Consider the following 13,281-nt stretch of genomic DNA (forward strand, 5'->3'; position numbering starts at 1 on the left):
AGTGATGGAAAGAAAAATGCCATGTTGTGAAATCCAGCCCACACAGAGAGAGGCATGGCAATTCTCTCCCTCCACAGACAAAATGGGTGTGCATGGTTTAGTCCAGGAGGGTCCTAGTACAGGTAAGATACTTGGGCAACCTAGATGAATGCTCAGGTTGAGCAAAATCCAAATTTTTATTTAAAAAAAGGTAGATCTGTAGCCATCATGACTGACCAACATGACCAGGCCAAGGATAAGCACCTGAATCCACTGAGAGCCTCAGAACAACAATTCAAGTGTACCTGAGCAAACTTGCTATTGCATTACTTAGAAGTACAGTATTGCTACTAGCACAGGCTCTTCCACGGCTCATCTCTGACAGACAGATCTGGAAAGGAAAACTCAAGAGGGTGAGGCCCAGATGTTACTGTAAGGAATAAGGGACTTAAAAGGTCAGGGTGAGACGCAGAGAAATAAGAGAGAAAGCAAGCATGCAAAAAAGCAAAAAAGAGCTTCAATAGTGGTAGGCCTGGTAAAAGAGCAAATTTTTACTGAATGTTAACAATTAGCAATGAAAACATACTAGAAAGTTTTAGCTATAGACCGGCAGAAAATTTCAAACCATAATAATATTTTAAAAATCTATTTCTGCACAATAAATATACCACTTCCCCTCCTCTTTCAGGTTGATTTAAAATGATACAAGTTAAGGATATCTTACAGAACAAAGAACCTTAGTTAAGAAAAGATTAATGAAGGAATTTTTCCTTGCAAATTTCCATTTCTGAACAAGTGATTTGGAAAAAAAAAAAAACACAAAACTCTTCAATGATACCACTGACTCCTTAAATTTAGAGGACCTGTAGTCCAAATCTTGTCTCAACATCATCATCTTGTCTCAACAAACGGAAAAGACAGCAACCCTGTGGTCAGCCCATCGGTTCCATTAAACAAGAACAGCTTTATCAAGAGTTCCTGCATCAGAACAAAGGGAGAAAACCAAAGCAGAGTGAAGAAGTGAGATGGGGACCTTGTACTCCTGATTGCTGAAAAGGAGTTTCTCGGCCAGGCAAACAGCTCTCACCACACTGATCAGACGCATTAAAGACAGGAGATAGCACTATCAGAACACATGCTCAAAATGCTTTTCAGAGAAATAGTTATAGCCAAGCTGCTGCTGTAGACAGGAGGTTCTTGCTGAGATTACAATCAGCTGCGTGAATGAGCACAGAGACAGAGCATATTTGGCTAGATCAGTTTTTGTTAAGACCTGTCAGTGGTACAGGAAAGGAATAAAATTGCCCTTATAATGAAAATGGTCTCATTTGCAGCTCTGTGATAAGTAGTATTCATCACGAATCTTTGATTACTTGTGCTCAGGCTGCTACTGCAGCTCCTCTGGGATGGCATTAATGTACCATTTCTCCATGGCTCCTACTTATCTCAAACAGTCTCTGTTACAAACAGGTTTTTCACCCCTGGCCTGTGAAATTTCCTGAATTATCTGATAAGGGAGAGTTTCAGCCACAATCACAGCAGGTCCATGGTTCTGCCCGAATATTATAATAAAATACAGGTCAACTGCACTATACACAGTAGCGTGAAGCATGATTTCAGGGTTTTACTGAAACTTCTTTACAGAGACGTATAAAAGTTGAGCATAGCTTCATCATTTGGGAGAAGCACACTCATCTCACACAATCAAAAGCATCTAAAGCAATTTCACAGAAAGGGGTATGTATTTTTAAAAAGTTATATTTATCTAAGGTCTAGAACCAGGCAAAAAAACAGGAATATTTAAGGAAGTCAGACAGCAGCACATTTTAAAAAACAGTAACAATTAGCACACGCTAGCTTATATTTTCAAAGCATTTTACAAAAACACGAATTAATTAAGCCCACAACACCCTTGTGAGATAGATTAAGTATTATTAGTCTCATTTTAGAGACAGGGAAACAGGCATGGAAAGAGTATGACCTGCTCACAACCACACAGATCAAATCCAGGAACAGAACACCAGATTCTCCAGTTTTCTGCCACATGTGGTCTGATCTGTTAAAAGATGCTGGTCTTTAAATAAAATTTGTTTCCTCTCATTCCTTTTAAGACACCTGACCCCATTTCAGCCTGATGATAAACAAGTGGAAGTCATGATAAACAAGTGGAAGTAGGAAATAACATTTTTTATAGACTGTGTGTTGCTGGAAGATGTTTAAGAAAAAGACTTGATGTGGGTGCTTCCATACTGCTAGTGTCAGAGTGTGTCGCTTCTCATCAGGCAACTGCTACCAGGAAACTCACTGAGGCCTATACTGCGATGCTGATATAGCTCAGAAGCTGCAAAAAAAAGGTAAGGTTTCTTGCCACTTCCAAACAAGGAATCTCTCTCTGGCAGGGAGTCTTCTCTGAGAAGAACGCATATGAGTACAACTGCAGTGAAAGCAAAGACTTTTATCAGGAGACTCTCAAGGTTCAGCTAAGGGTGCAGATGTATCTGTTCAAAAACCTGGCAATGTTCATATATTGTGCTCTGTGTTAAGAGAGATGGTCTGGAGGCATCAGTCATCCTAGGGGGTAGAAAAGAACTCTCCATAGTCAGTTTGAAAAGACCAGTTCCCTTAGCATATCACCTTTGCACCAAACTAGTCAGTGACAGACTAGGATTAAAAATTCCAAACCACTTGAAAATTCAAGTCAACAGATTTAACTCTATAAAATGCCAAATCTGGCAGATCCACTGCTGCCTGTTTGCAAACCCAGGCCTAGATGTTAGGGGAGACATAGAAATAAAAACAGTCCTTCCACCTTCAGTTACATATGTCCATTAGACACTACCTAGAGTCGAGGAAGTTAGTCTCATGACAGCTCAATCTGAAGATCCTCCCCATACTTTCGGATCAGCTTCAAGTGGTTATGGTCCACTGACCATTGCTCTGGGAGATGCTTGGGCTGCATGCTGTCCAAGAAATGCTGCCGCCAGCGTCTCTCTAACTGCATAAGGGAGCGCAGGCCTCCTTTAGCAAAACACTGCACCACCTTCAGTCCATGTGGTATGTAGCTCTCGTTGAAGATCCTGCCAGGACAGAAGCAGAATTTATTTTCACACCAGTCCGCTGTCAGACTCTAGACCAGTCTGCAATGAACAGCAAGACACCGAAGACACTTTCAACTGCAGAGTTTAATTACAGACACATGGTAAGCTAACCAGGAGGGAGAGTTTTAAGCTTTGCTTCAATGACAGATTGCTCTCTGGAACACAGTTACGCTGGGAAGCTGATTTCTTTGAACTGAGAAAGTGTTCTTTTTTTATAGCAATTCTAAACAAAGCTCTCAAGGACCATCAAAAGCTCCTCAGGAGACAGACTGCAAATTTCTCACAGTAAGAACATATGACACTCCAGAGCCCTGATCCTGCCACTGAATTCCCTGCCTGGATAGGTTCTGAGTTACAACATTAGCATACTACAAACCACAGTGAGCCTAACAAGGAGAAAATACTGACTTCATGCAGACAGAGACCAGAAACTAGTTAAGATATTTGAGGAGACTTTGAGAAAGCGGGAGAGGAGACTTCTGATATTATTGTCTTTCAGTCTTCCTCCCTGATCTGTCCTTCAAAAGAAGTATAAAATAGTGGAGGGGAAGATGGAGAGCAAGAATGGAAGATTGATGGAAGGGAAAGGGAAAGAAGGGAAGAAACAAGAGCTGCAATTCACAGACCACTGCTGGGTTGAAGGGAGAAGGCAGTAGACAGAAACAAAAACACAGTAAGAAATGCAGAGTGTGCTTGTCTGTTTAGAGACTTAAGCTACAGCAGAGACAATTATCTTCTTATCCTTGCTTTCTAGTTAAATGTATCAAACTACTATAAATCCAGACTCTGCAGGCTTATAAAAGTGATGAAGTTACACTTTCAGAGGCTCATTTTTCCTGTGCAGATCAACTTCTAGTTGTCTCAAATTCAGACATTCCTTAACTTGACATGATTATTTTAGGTAAGATACATGAAAATCCCAAGGCGACCAGCAACAGGTTTTGTCTTACTTTCATTAAAAAGCTGGGGGGTGGGGGGGTCGAATTCAGCATGTGTGATCCTCAGCTCTGCAAATCCTGGATTTTCTTTTATTTTGCTGCAGTAATATTTATCCAAGGCTCTGTGTGTAGACAGTTTTTTGTTGAACGTATGTGCCAACATAAATGACTAAAATGTTACAGCTTGTTATACCTGGTTTCCAGACCAGCTGCTTCCTGGAGCATCTCTGGGGTGACTGCCTCTGTATTAAAGAAGTCCTTGATGCTTTGCAGAAGTTCTGCCCTTCGGGGGTCAGGCAGGCTGTCTGCATTCAGCAGAGCTCGTGCACCCGAGCGCACTTGCCTGCGCAGAGGGTCCTCCAGCAGACGCACGCCTTCCTCGGAGCCCATGGGGGCACCAAACTCCTCAGCCAGCTGCTGCTTGAGATGGTTGTCATAGTAATTGGAGATGGCATGGCAGGACGTGCAGAGCAGCAGAACGTCATGAGAGTTGTGGTCCTTCATCTGGATGGGGAAGTGTCTTCGGTATTCATGAGGAACAATGTTCTTCCTAAGGAAGACAAACCAGCCAGCTCATTACATTTGCCTGGAGCTACTGTTCATCAGTTCCTCCTCTTTCTGGCCTACAAAGAGTCAACCAATACTAAAAGTACAGGAAAACAAAGATCGCCAGGGTCAAAACCCTCAGTGCAGCAATAGGTTCTGCAACTTCTTTTTACTTGTACTTCTCTCCACAGGTTTTCTGCATTTGTCTTTTTAGTCCCCTTCCAAAAATTCATTGCTTTCAACTAAAAAAAACAACCAGACAAACAAACAAAAGTGATTCATTCTGTCCTGTTTTTGGCTGGGATAGAGCTAATTTTCTTCCTAGTAGCTGGTATAGTGCTGTGTTTTGCATTTCATATGAGAATAATGTTGATAACACACCGATGTTTTAGTTGTTGCTTAGAGTAAAAAAAAATTAAAGCAATGCACAATGAGAAGCATAGCTCCTCACTAAACAGCAACAGCTGCAAAGACAAAAATCTCACCCTTTGTGACCTTGTGGGCTTCAGGCTCACCTAAACCTTTCAAGAATATAAGAATTAAGTAGTGGAAGGAATAGTACTGCTATTTTCAGAAGGGCATGCCATCAGAACAGTGTGTGCTGGCATACTGCTGCCCACTGTGAAACTGCAGCACATACATGTTGCATACATGTTTTTCTCTCCAAGGACCAATACCTCCTGCCTCTGGAAGAACAGGGAAGGTTGGCCTGTTCAACATCAAACTTACCAAGACATATACAACTACAGAGCATTCAAACAGTGATAGCACATCCAGGATGCGAACAAGCTTGATGTTTCAGGCTACTAACCAAGCTTCTGGATGTCAAACTAGATCCAGTCCTCAGTCCTGTTTTAAAAGATGCATTTTTCTCCTATCCCACTAAACTCACCGGATATAGGACTCTCGCTTGCCACATACAACACACAGGTTCTCTTTAATAGTCAGATAATAATCAACTTGAGACTCAGGACGTCCTGAAGGCTCAAAGCGCAGCTTCACAATGAATGGCTCTGTGCTAACTAGCTCTGAAAGAGTAAAGGCAAATAAAGAATATTCAAGAGAAATTTTTAATTGAAAGCTAAAATAACAATGCTAAAACATAGGAGTCACCCTAGTGAATCCCAAACAGCATTTCCAATAAGAAAGGATACAAAAAATTCATGCCCAGTTATCTAAGAAACAAGGCAAAAAAACCCAAAAGCTCTGTATTTCAAATACCAACAGAAAACTGGTATGCTCACCTCCAATCCTCTTGTCCAGATACCACTGAGCCTTCTTGCGATCACAAGTGCACAGGGGCTGTCCGTCTGGTGCATGCAGGAAGCAGTTGTCATACAGTGGAGATTTTCTGTGAAACAGCAGCATTACAGCAACTATAATATCATACCACAAAAACACAGCTCACTATAGCCACTCATTCCACACTGCAATTCATGCAGCCTCCTCCAAATCACAGGAGTGTCCCTAAACACACATTGGAGGCTGCTGAGCACTGCACAGGCTGCTGCTAAGGGAAGCAGAACATCTAAAAATTTACCTGGGGTTCACCAGCTGACTGTAAGGTATCATTGCTCTCCTGCTGCCAACAGAATTGTAACTCTGAATCTCAGTTTTCAATAAATGCCATCGATGATGACAGTATTTTAAAAAAATACATTAGAAAACAAAAGGGAATCAGAGTCAAGAAGGATGATGAGCTGAGTAAGCTAAAAGAGACTGTCAACTTACATATGGGCAAGCCCATATTTTAATGTTGTATTAAGACAACTTTTCTAAAACTTAGTGTAAACAGCAATTACTTCATTCATCCAAGAGAAATACTACAAAACAGCTCTTGGAGCCCTCCCTGGGAACCCAAAGATGTGAGTCAATGGGAACAATGAAGCTGAGCTGAGGCCCTCTGAAACACACGCACTTGAACTTAGCCAGTGGCAAAAAGTCCTGCTTGAGCAGCCCCCGGTGGTTTGTGGCAGCGTGTGGAAGGGCTCTGTTTTGCAGAAAACATTCCCTTACTCTGCCAACCTCCTTCAAACAAACTGAAGAGCAGAGCAGGCTGGGCTTGGGGAACACCTGGGAAGAACTGGTCAAGGATACAGACTTGCCACAATATGCTGTGGAAATGTTTCCTTTCTTTCCAGCAAGTTCACTGAGCAGAGCTAAAAAGCTTGATTCACAGGCTATGTAATTGACAAAAGGATGTCTTCTGAGGTCCATGGGGGAAAAAAACCCAGCAAAACAGGTCTTCTTCCACGGAGCATCAGCAGTTCAGCTCAAAACGCCATGATAATTCAAGTACTGCGCAACTCTAAATAAATAAACATTAAAGCTAAACAGGCTTAAAGAAAGGAAGAGTGGAAAAGGACTTCTGAGATCACATCCAGTCTTATTACAGACCAGAGCCAGACTGCTGGAGATACTGTGAAAAAAAGTGAGTGTACAGATTGCTCATGAAGTGGAGCATGGTTAAAACCAATAAAGAAACAAACAAACACAGGAGATCTCAATTTAGCTTGGACTGCAATTTTGTTTAAATTTTAATCCTCCCATGAGGTACAGTCCTTCTGTTTTGTATGACACAGGCTCCAACTGGAAAAAAAGAAATCTGAAGGGACTTACTGCGTACAACACAATACTGTTAAGGACTGCTAATGAAACCAATGTTTCTGGCTGCATTAATGTCTTCATTGCCAATCCAATAAACTTGAAAAGCAGGAAACAAATACTAAAATTACTGGTTTTCTTTCCAGATGGTGATTACAGACAATTTTAGTTCCTACATCCATGTGATTAATTTTATTAGATTGTATCTGAACAAAACCAAACATACTAGCTCTCCACAACTTCCACTGCACTGAGCTTAAGGAGACTTCTCCAACTTGGTTTGATTTAAAAACAACTGAACTTTCATTAGCAAAAGGCCATAAGTATTTAGGATTTGCTCCACAAAAATTGCCTGTGGGACAGGGATCCTGAATCCAGCAACATCTGCCCCTGCAAGGCAAAAGTAGTACCATTCCCTCCTCTCTCTCCCTGGCCAACACAGAAGTGTAATGCTTTGACGCTGCCACAGACTTTTCCTTCCTGTGCCCTCTAGCACCTCACATAACCTCTCTCACCCCTCCTAACCTTAGCTTTCAGCTCTGCTCAGTACCCTGACATCTCTGCGGCCACAGTGACCTGGGGCAGCACAGTACAAACAGCAGTCCATGAGGCAGATCCTGCTCACGGGACAAGCTCTATGCAGTTGCCACCTTCTCCCTGGAGGAGACACAGCACAGCTGTTTGGGCAGTAAATGCCACCTGGACAGCCAACTGCCTCCTGCTGGGCCTCTGCTCTCCAGCTAATGTCTCCATAGGGGAAGGAAGGGCAAAAGCTGAAGACAACCCCTCAACCTGCTCATGACCTAGTACAGAACCAAGTGCTGCCCCTACTTTCAACACTACTAGAGGGAAATGCAGAAAACAGAAACAGGATCTGGCTCCCATGACTGTTAGGTCCTTTCCTAGCTCATCTTATCCACTTTGTTTAATGAGTAGAGCATGAGGTGTCATTCAAAGTTTTCCATCTGTGGCACAAGGAGTAAAATGTGCTCATAGACTAACCTTGCAGAATATCCCACACCCAGAGGCTTTCGCTTCTGCCTCCGAGGATCTCTCACTTGCTGACTGCCAGAGAGCTGGCCGTTCATCGAAGATCTCCGATTCCTTGTTTTCTGAGGGGAATGTCCCTCTCCACTCTTCTCCTCTCCTGCGTTGCCACTCCTTCTTCCCCTAAATGGGACATCCACCAAGCCCCGGCATTTACCCAGAGCTTTTTCCCAAGCAGCAATAGAGTTTTCACCTTCGGATGTAGCAGAGAGGCTGGCAAATCCCAGCAAATGGAGGAACAGAGCCACTGAGACCTGGGCATCCCTAGCAGCATAGAGAACCTGCAGAAAAGTATAGACATTGAGATACTGACAAACAGCAAACACTGCCAAACATTATCAGTCTTTAACACCTCCTACAGTAAAGCCAGAAGCTGGATTTATTTTCTTTTGAAGTTCATGCAAAGTTCTGGCATCTGAATGACACTTTCATAACACCACCACATCCCACGTTTTTAGGATCAGACTTGAAATACTCATGGGACTGCAAGGGACTGAAAAAAATTCAGGGCAGCCAGGCCTCAAACACCCTTCTGCCCCACCAAGCCCTCCCTAACTAAAAAAAAAAAACAACCAAAAACCCAAAACCAAACCCTCCCTTTTGATACACCGTCTACAAATATTCAGCATGGTTATTTATCCTGTCACTCCCTCTACTGGTCATTGATTTTGTAGATACCTGCAGCATAACTGTAAGGAAAGTGATCAATCAGGGAAATCATAATGGTCTAAAGATAGTGAACAAGGTTTCCAGGGTCTCTTTCTTATATTGCACTGACTGCTATAGATTGAAGGAAAGAAAATAATAAAGTGAGGGTTTGGGTGCACAAACACTTCTTCAAGGGATCTTGCCTTATAGACCTTTCAGGATTAAAGGAAAACAAGGGTCAAGAATCCAGGGAGAGTAACAGAAAATTATCTTCATGGAAAAAGAGCAAATGCGGGCAAAGAGTCTGAAATTAACTTTAGACCACAGTCACATACAAGGCTTTGAAGCAAAACTCAAAGAAAGCTCAGATCTCCCTATTGCAATATCTCTTCTGTACTAAGAAGGTTCCTTTTCCTCCCAAAACACTAATTTGAAGACACACCTGATCTTGTGTCAGTTCTTCTGCCTCCCAGTTGCTGCAACGCACATGAGGAGACTTGTCAAGCGAGCAGTTCAGGACTTTTTCAGCTAAAGACTTAAGGCTAAGGCAGCTGTGAAGTAGATCCTTCCTTCAGTTTAACAAAGAAAGTGAAACAAACATTAAAAACAAAACGATACACCCATGTAAATTTTGATGGTCTCACATGCCCCGAACCTACCAGAATATAATGTACATGGTGCATGACTCCCACTCAAGCAGCATACAGCTGCCTGTCAGCTTTACAGGCCCTCTCCCTCCCTCCCCTAAAGTGTCCTTTCTAGATTTAGTAATTATCTGGTGCCTGCAATATAGAAAACAGGCAAGGCTGGGAGTTAGTAACATTTAAGGCTGAAGCATTTGGCCCTGAACTACCCACTTCTGAAATGAAGAGGTCTATCATAGAGTGACGGACCGCTTGCCGCAGGGATTCATGAGGAGCATGAGAGCCAGGAATGACTCAGAGGAACCCTGGCCACTAGAGACAATTAGTCCATCCTCATTGATAAAAAGGCACTGTCAGGTCAGCAAATCCACGCCCCAGATGACTAACAAGACACCCAGGCATACATATATTGTACGTGAAGAATATTCCCAAGTAAAACATCTTATTTTAGGATGAATGAAGGATGAGAAAATGACATCATGATTGTAACCTTTTAATGGAAGCATTGTTATTAGAAGAGAAAATTAGAGCTGGTGTATTTTAGTAATTTTCAAGAAAACCTGTAATTCAACAGTTCCAATTAAGTGCTCCTGGCACATTTATCCCATACTTCTAGGCAGTGTATTCAAACATCTGCTGACATGGCGATCATTCTCACTGTGCCTGGACTTCTTGCAAGCTGAAGTATGATACTCAGAAAAGTCCATATGGGTGTTGCACGAGAAGACTAACAGGCACAATGAGCATACGAAATCTTTATGAAGATTTCATTTCCCTTAAGACCACAGAACAGAAGCATGACATGCCCTTGGGCTGCAGCTGCCAATGCCCATGCTCTAAAACCACCCTGAGAACTCCAGACCTACCTGCCTGGTATCATTCAGCATATGCAAATTACTTTAAAAATATTTCCAACTCAAATGATGCCTCAAACAGAGCTGCCTCTGTCTTCAGACACTCACCGCTGTCTCATGGCTAAATACCGGAGATCCACACTCCCTTTGACTGGAAGACTATAATCATGAAGTAACTTGCAAGCATCTTCCCAGCACCCTACCCCAACTTTCAACACAGTGCTATCCGCCATGATGTCCAACAGGGTCTTTGGGATGGTGTGTCCACTGGCAACAAGCCTGGGCAACCGAACAAGAACGCAGAGGCCACTGGAAGAAGCCATCTGTAGAAGGGACACAGGATTTGCTTTTCCCTCCACAGATACCTGAAATAACGACAAAAATCGGAGTCTGGGTTACAGTATTATTAGCAATACTGGAGCTAGAACAAATTCTAAAAAACGCCACTGAACACAGGAAACACCTATCAGTTTATACAGTCAAGTATTGTAACGTGTCTCTCAAATGTTACTGCAAATTTTGTGATCTCTTTCACAGTATTACTGTCCCCAAGCTGCTGTTTGCCACGCTCCTACAAGAGAAACTGTCCCCCTTTCACCCTTCCCCCTCACAGCTGAGCTGGGGGAAGCAATCAGACACATTTCTTAACCCACATCGGTACAAAGCCATCCACTACATAAAAGTTTATGGCAAACACATTGTTTAGCTGTGGCTTATATCAATGACTGTGGGGTGAAAATATTTCCAGCCAAAATGATGGAGAAGCCAGACTTTATAAATTAATCAAAGCCTGTTTTGAGAGTTCACACAAGCAAACGTACAAGCGGAAGATGAACTTTCGCTTTCTGGTAGTCCCAGTGAGTTATATCTACACACCAGTGTTCCCCTCCTTTTTGGGTTTATTATTCTGAAGAAATTGTTTCTTAAGTATGTAGCTGGATTGAAAACAGTGTAAAGCCAGGCTACTTCTAGTCAATCACCTTTAAAGAGATATCATACAAAACATATAATGCTATATTTAGCCAAACAATTATCACTATGTTTAGTATAGTCGATTTATCACAGGAGTTCAGTAAACAAATACAACTAGTGAATTAAGAACTTATAGTCAACACACTTAAACGTGAGGACGATCAAAATTAGCAGCTACTTCACTGCTGTCATGACAGATAATCACACAGGCAGTTTCAAGAGTCAGTCCTATAGTATCCATTTAAGCAAAGGATCACTCAACGTTCAATGATTTCCCGCTGCAATTTGCAATCTAAAGGAAAGGCGTTTCTTGATCACTCACCCACTCACAATCAACTCCAAGCACTGGCCACTTCTCCAGCTCCTTCTTCAGCAAGGGTTCAACACAATCCCACTCCTCCTGCTCTGAAACTATCACTATGTCTGCACCAAGGGTCCTCTCTACCCAAGAAAAGGTGGAAGATCTGAAGAAGGAAAGTACCTCCTTATCCTCTGCCTTTATCAGTTTCTCATCTCCCGAGTTTAAAACTGCTTCCTCTTGCTGACTACTACAGCATGCTTTTCCTTTCCGACGCTGGGCTGCTTTCCACAAAACCAGGCCCCCCACAGCAACACCCAGCAGGGTCGCCAAAGTAACTGTCACTGCTGTTTGCTTGGGCATTTTTTTATTTCCCTTCTCCCCCTTTCACTTTACCCACTCAAAATGCCATTGTAGGATTTTATCATGGCCTGCAAAGAAAAATGAGAGAGGTGGAAATTAAAGACAACTTAATGAAATGTGTTTAGAGGTATTAAATACACCCAACGGTACCATAACAAGGGTCTAGCCGCAACTTGGGATCCTGACAGAAGGGCTGGGTCCCGCTTTGATAGCGTGGGGCCCAGGGGACAGACTGCTGCAGTGGTGGGTTGGGCAGTAACAGGAGCCTGAATGCTGCTGCTGGTCACACCACCAGCCACCTTAAAGGGAATTCATTGATTTTTACTGGTGCAACCGGGTGCTTCCACAAACTTTGATATTCCAAAAATAAACTAACCAGGGTTATTATCAACATCTTGTAGCTCAGTCTGGGACCAAATCAGGATAAACAAGGACAAGATGAAATTACTACAGAATAAGCATGCCCATTCATGCATTAGTAAATAAAAGGCATTGTCCATTATATTCGCATCCATAAGGTCAAAAGCTCTTCAGGCACTGAAAAGCCCTAAAGAAGCAGTACCTATTTATAAATCGCCTTCCCCCCGTCACACAAAAGCTTAACTTCCCTTCAGCAAACTGAAATCAGCCCTGCCCTGCAACCCCTCTCCCAGCCCACCGGCGCTGCCTGTCAGGGTCTGCCCTTACGCGCCCTACGACGCGAGCAGGGGGAACAGGAGCTGAGGTGCCGGTACCGCTACCCCAGCCCGGCACCGCCGCCCGCCCCGGCGCTGGCCCAGCTGCGGGTCATTTACTGTCGCTGCCCGAACGGGGCGAGAAGACCGAAGCAAGGAGGGCCGCCCGCGCCGACGGCCTCTCCCCGCGGTGCAACACCCGCCTCCTCTGTGGCACTTGGGGAGACCCCTCTTTGGGAACCGGGGGACGGCCGGAAGCTCGTCTGGTTTTGGCCATGGGGGCGGGATGGGGGCCGGCCGGGGCCCCCCTTCGCCCCGGGGAGCGGGCGGAGGCCCGCAGAGCCCGGCCTGGAAGGCCACAGCCCCACCGCACTGCGCAGCCTTGGACACCCGCCGGCGCGGCCCGCTGCCGGGATGCGCGAAACAACGCCTCCCCGCCCGGCCCCTACCACGCCACCGCCCAGCCCAGGGGCGCCCCGCCGGGGCGGCCGCTGCCGGCCGGCCCGCCCGATACCTTCGTCTCTGCGGTACGGCTGTCTCCGGCAGCGGGAACACCCCGCCGGGAGGTCGCCGCGCACACCGGGAGCCTTAGAGCGGAGGACGCTTCCTCCTTCCC

The 13,281-nt window shown here is 44.2% G+C and overlaps 1 protein-coding gene across 3 annotated transcripts; it reads right to left on the minus strand.

The window, feature by feature from the left end:
* Positions 1–1,573: 1,573 nt before the first annotated feature.
* Positions 1,574–13,281, minus strand: EXD2 (exonuclease 3'-5' domain containing 2). Of its 3 annotated transcripts, none has more exons than XM_064460040.1 (9): positions 13,180–13,281; positions 11,653–12,059; positions 10,467–10,723; positions 9,303–9,429; positions 8,168–8,493; positions 5,806–5,912; positions 5,454–5,589; positions 4,209–4,565; positions 1,574–3,056 (listed from the first exon to the last, which is right to left on the minus strand). In XM_064460040.1, exons 2-9 carry the CDS (start codon positions 11,989–11,991, stop codon positions 2,840–2,842), a joined length of 1,866 nt encoding a protein of 621 aa, XP_064316110.1. In that variant the 5' UTR covers positions 11,992–12,059; positions 13,180–13,281; the 3' UTR covers positions 1,574–2,839. The 3 variants fall into 3 exon arrangements, with proteins under 3 accessions (XP_064316110.1, XP_064316111.1, XP_064316112.1); XM_064460041.1 differs by lacking the exon at positions 13,180–13,281 and adding an exon at positions 13,115–13,137; XM_064460042.1 differs by lacking the exon at positions 13,180–13,281 and adding an exon at positions 13,115–13,130 and having other exon boundaries at positions 11,653–11,794.

This window comes from Phalacrocorax carbo, chromosome 9, assembly GCF_963921805.1.
Source record: "Phalacrocorax carbo chromosome 9, bPhaCar2.1, whole genome shotgun sequence".
NCBI lineage: Eukaryota > Metazoa > Chordata > Aves > Suliformes > Phalacrocoracidae > Phalacrocorax > Phalacrocorax carbo.

Coding starts and splice junctions, on each gene's coding strand:
- EXD2 (XM_064460040.1), bottom strand. CDS start 11,991: ATGCCCAAGCAAACAGCAGTGACAGTTACTTTGGCGACCCTGCTGGGT. Junction 8,494..9,302: donor AAGAACTGACACAAGATCAG/GTGTGTCTTCAA, acceptor ACTTTTCTGCAG/GTTCTCTATGCTGCTAGGGA. Junction 5,590..5,805: donor TCTGGACAAGAGGATTGGAG/GTGAGCATACCA, acceptor TTACTCTTTCAG/AGCTAGTTAGCACAGAGCCA.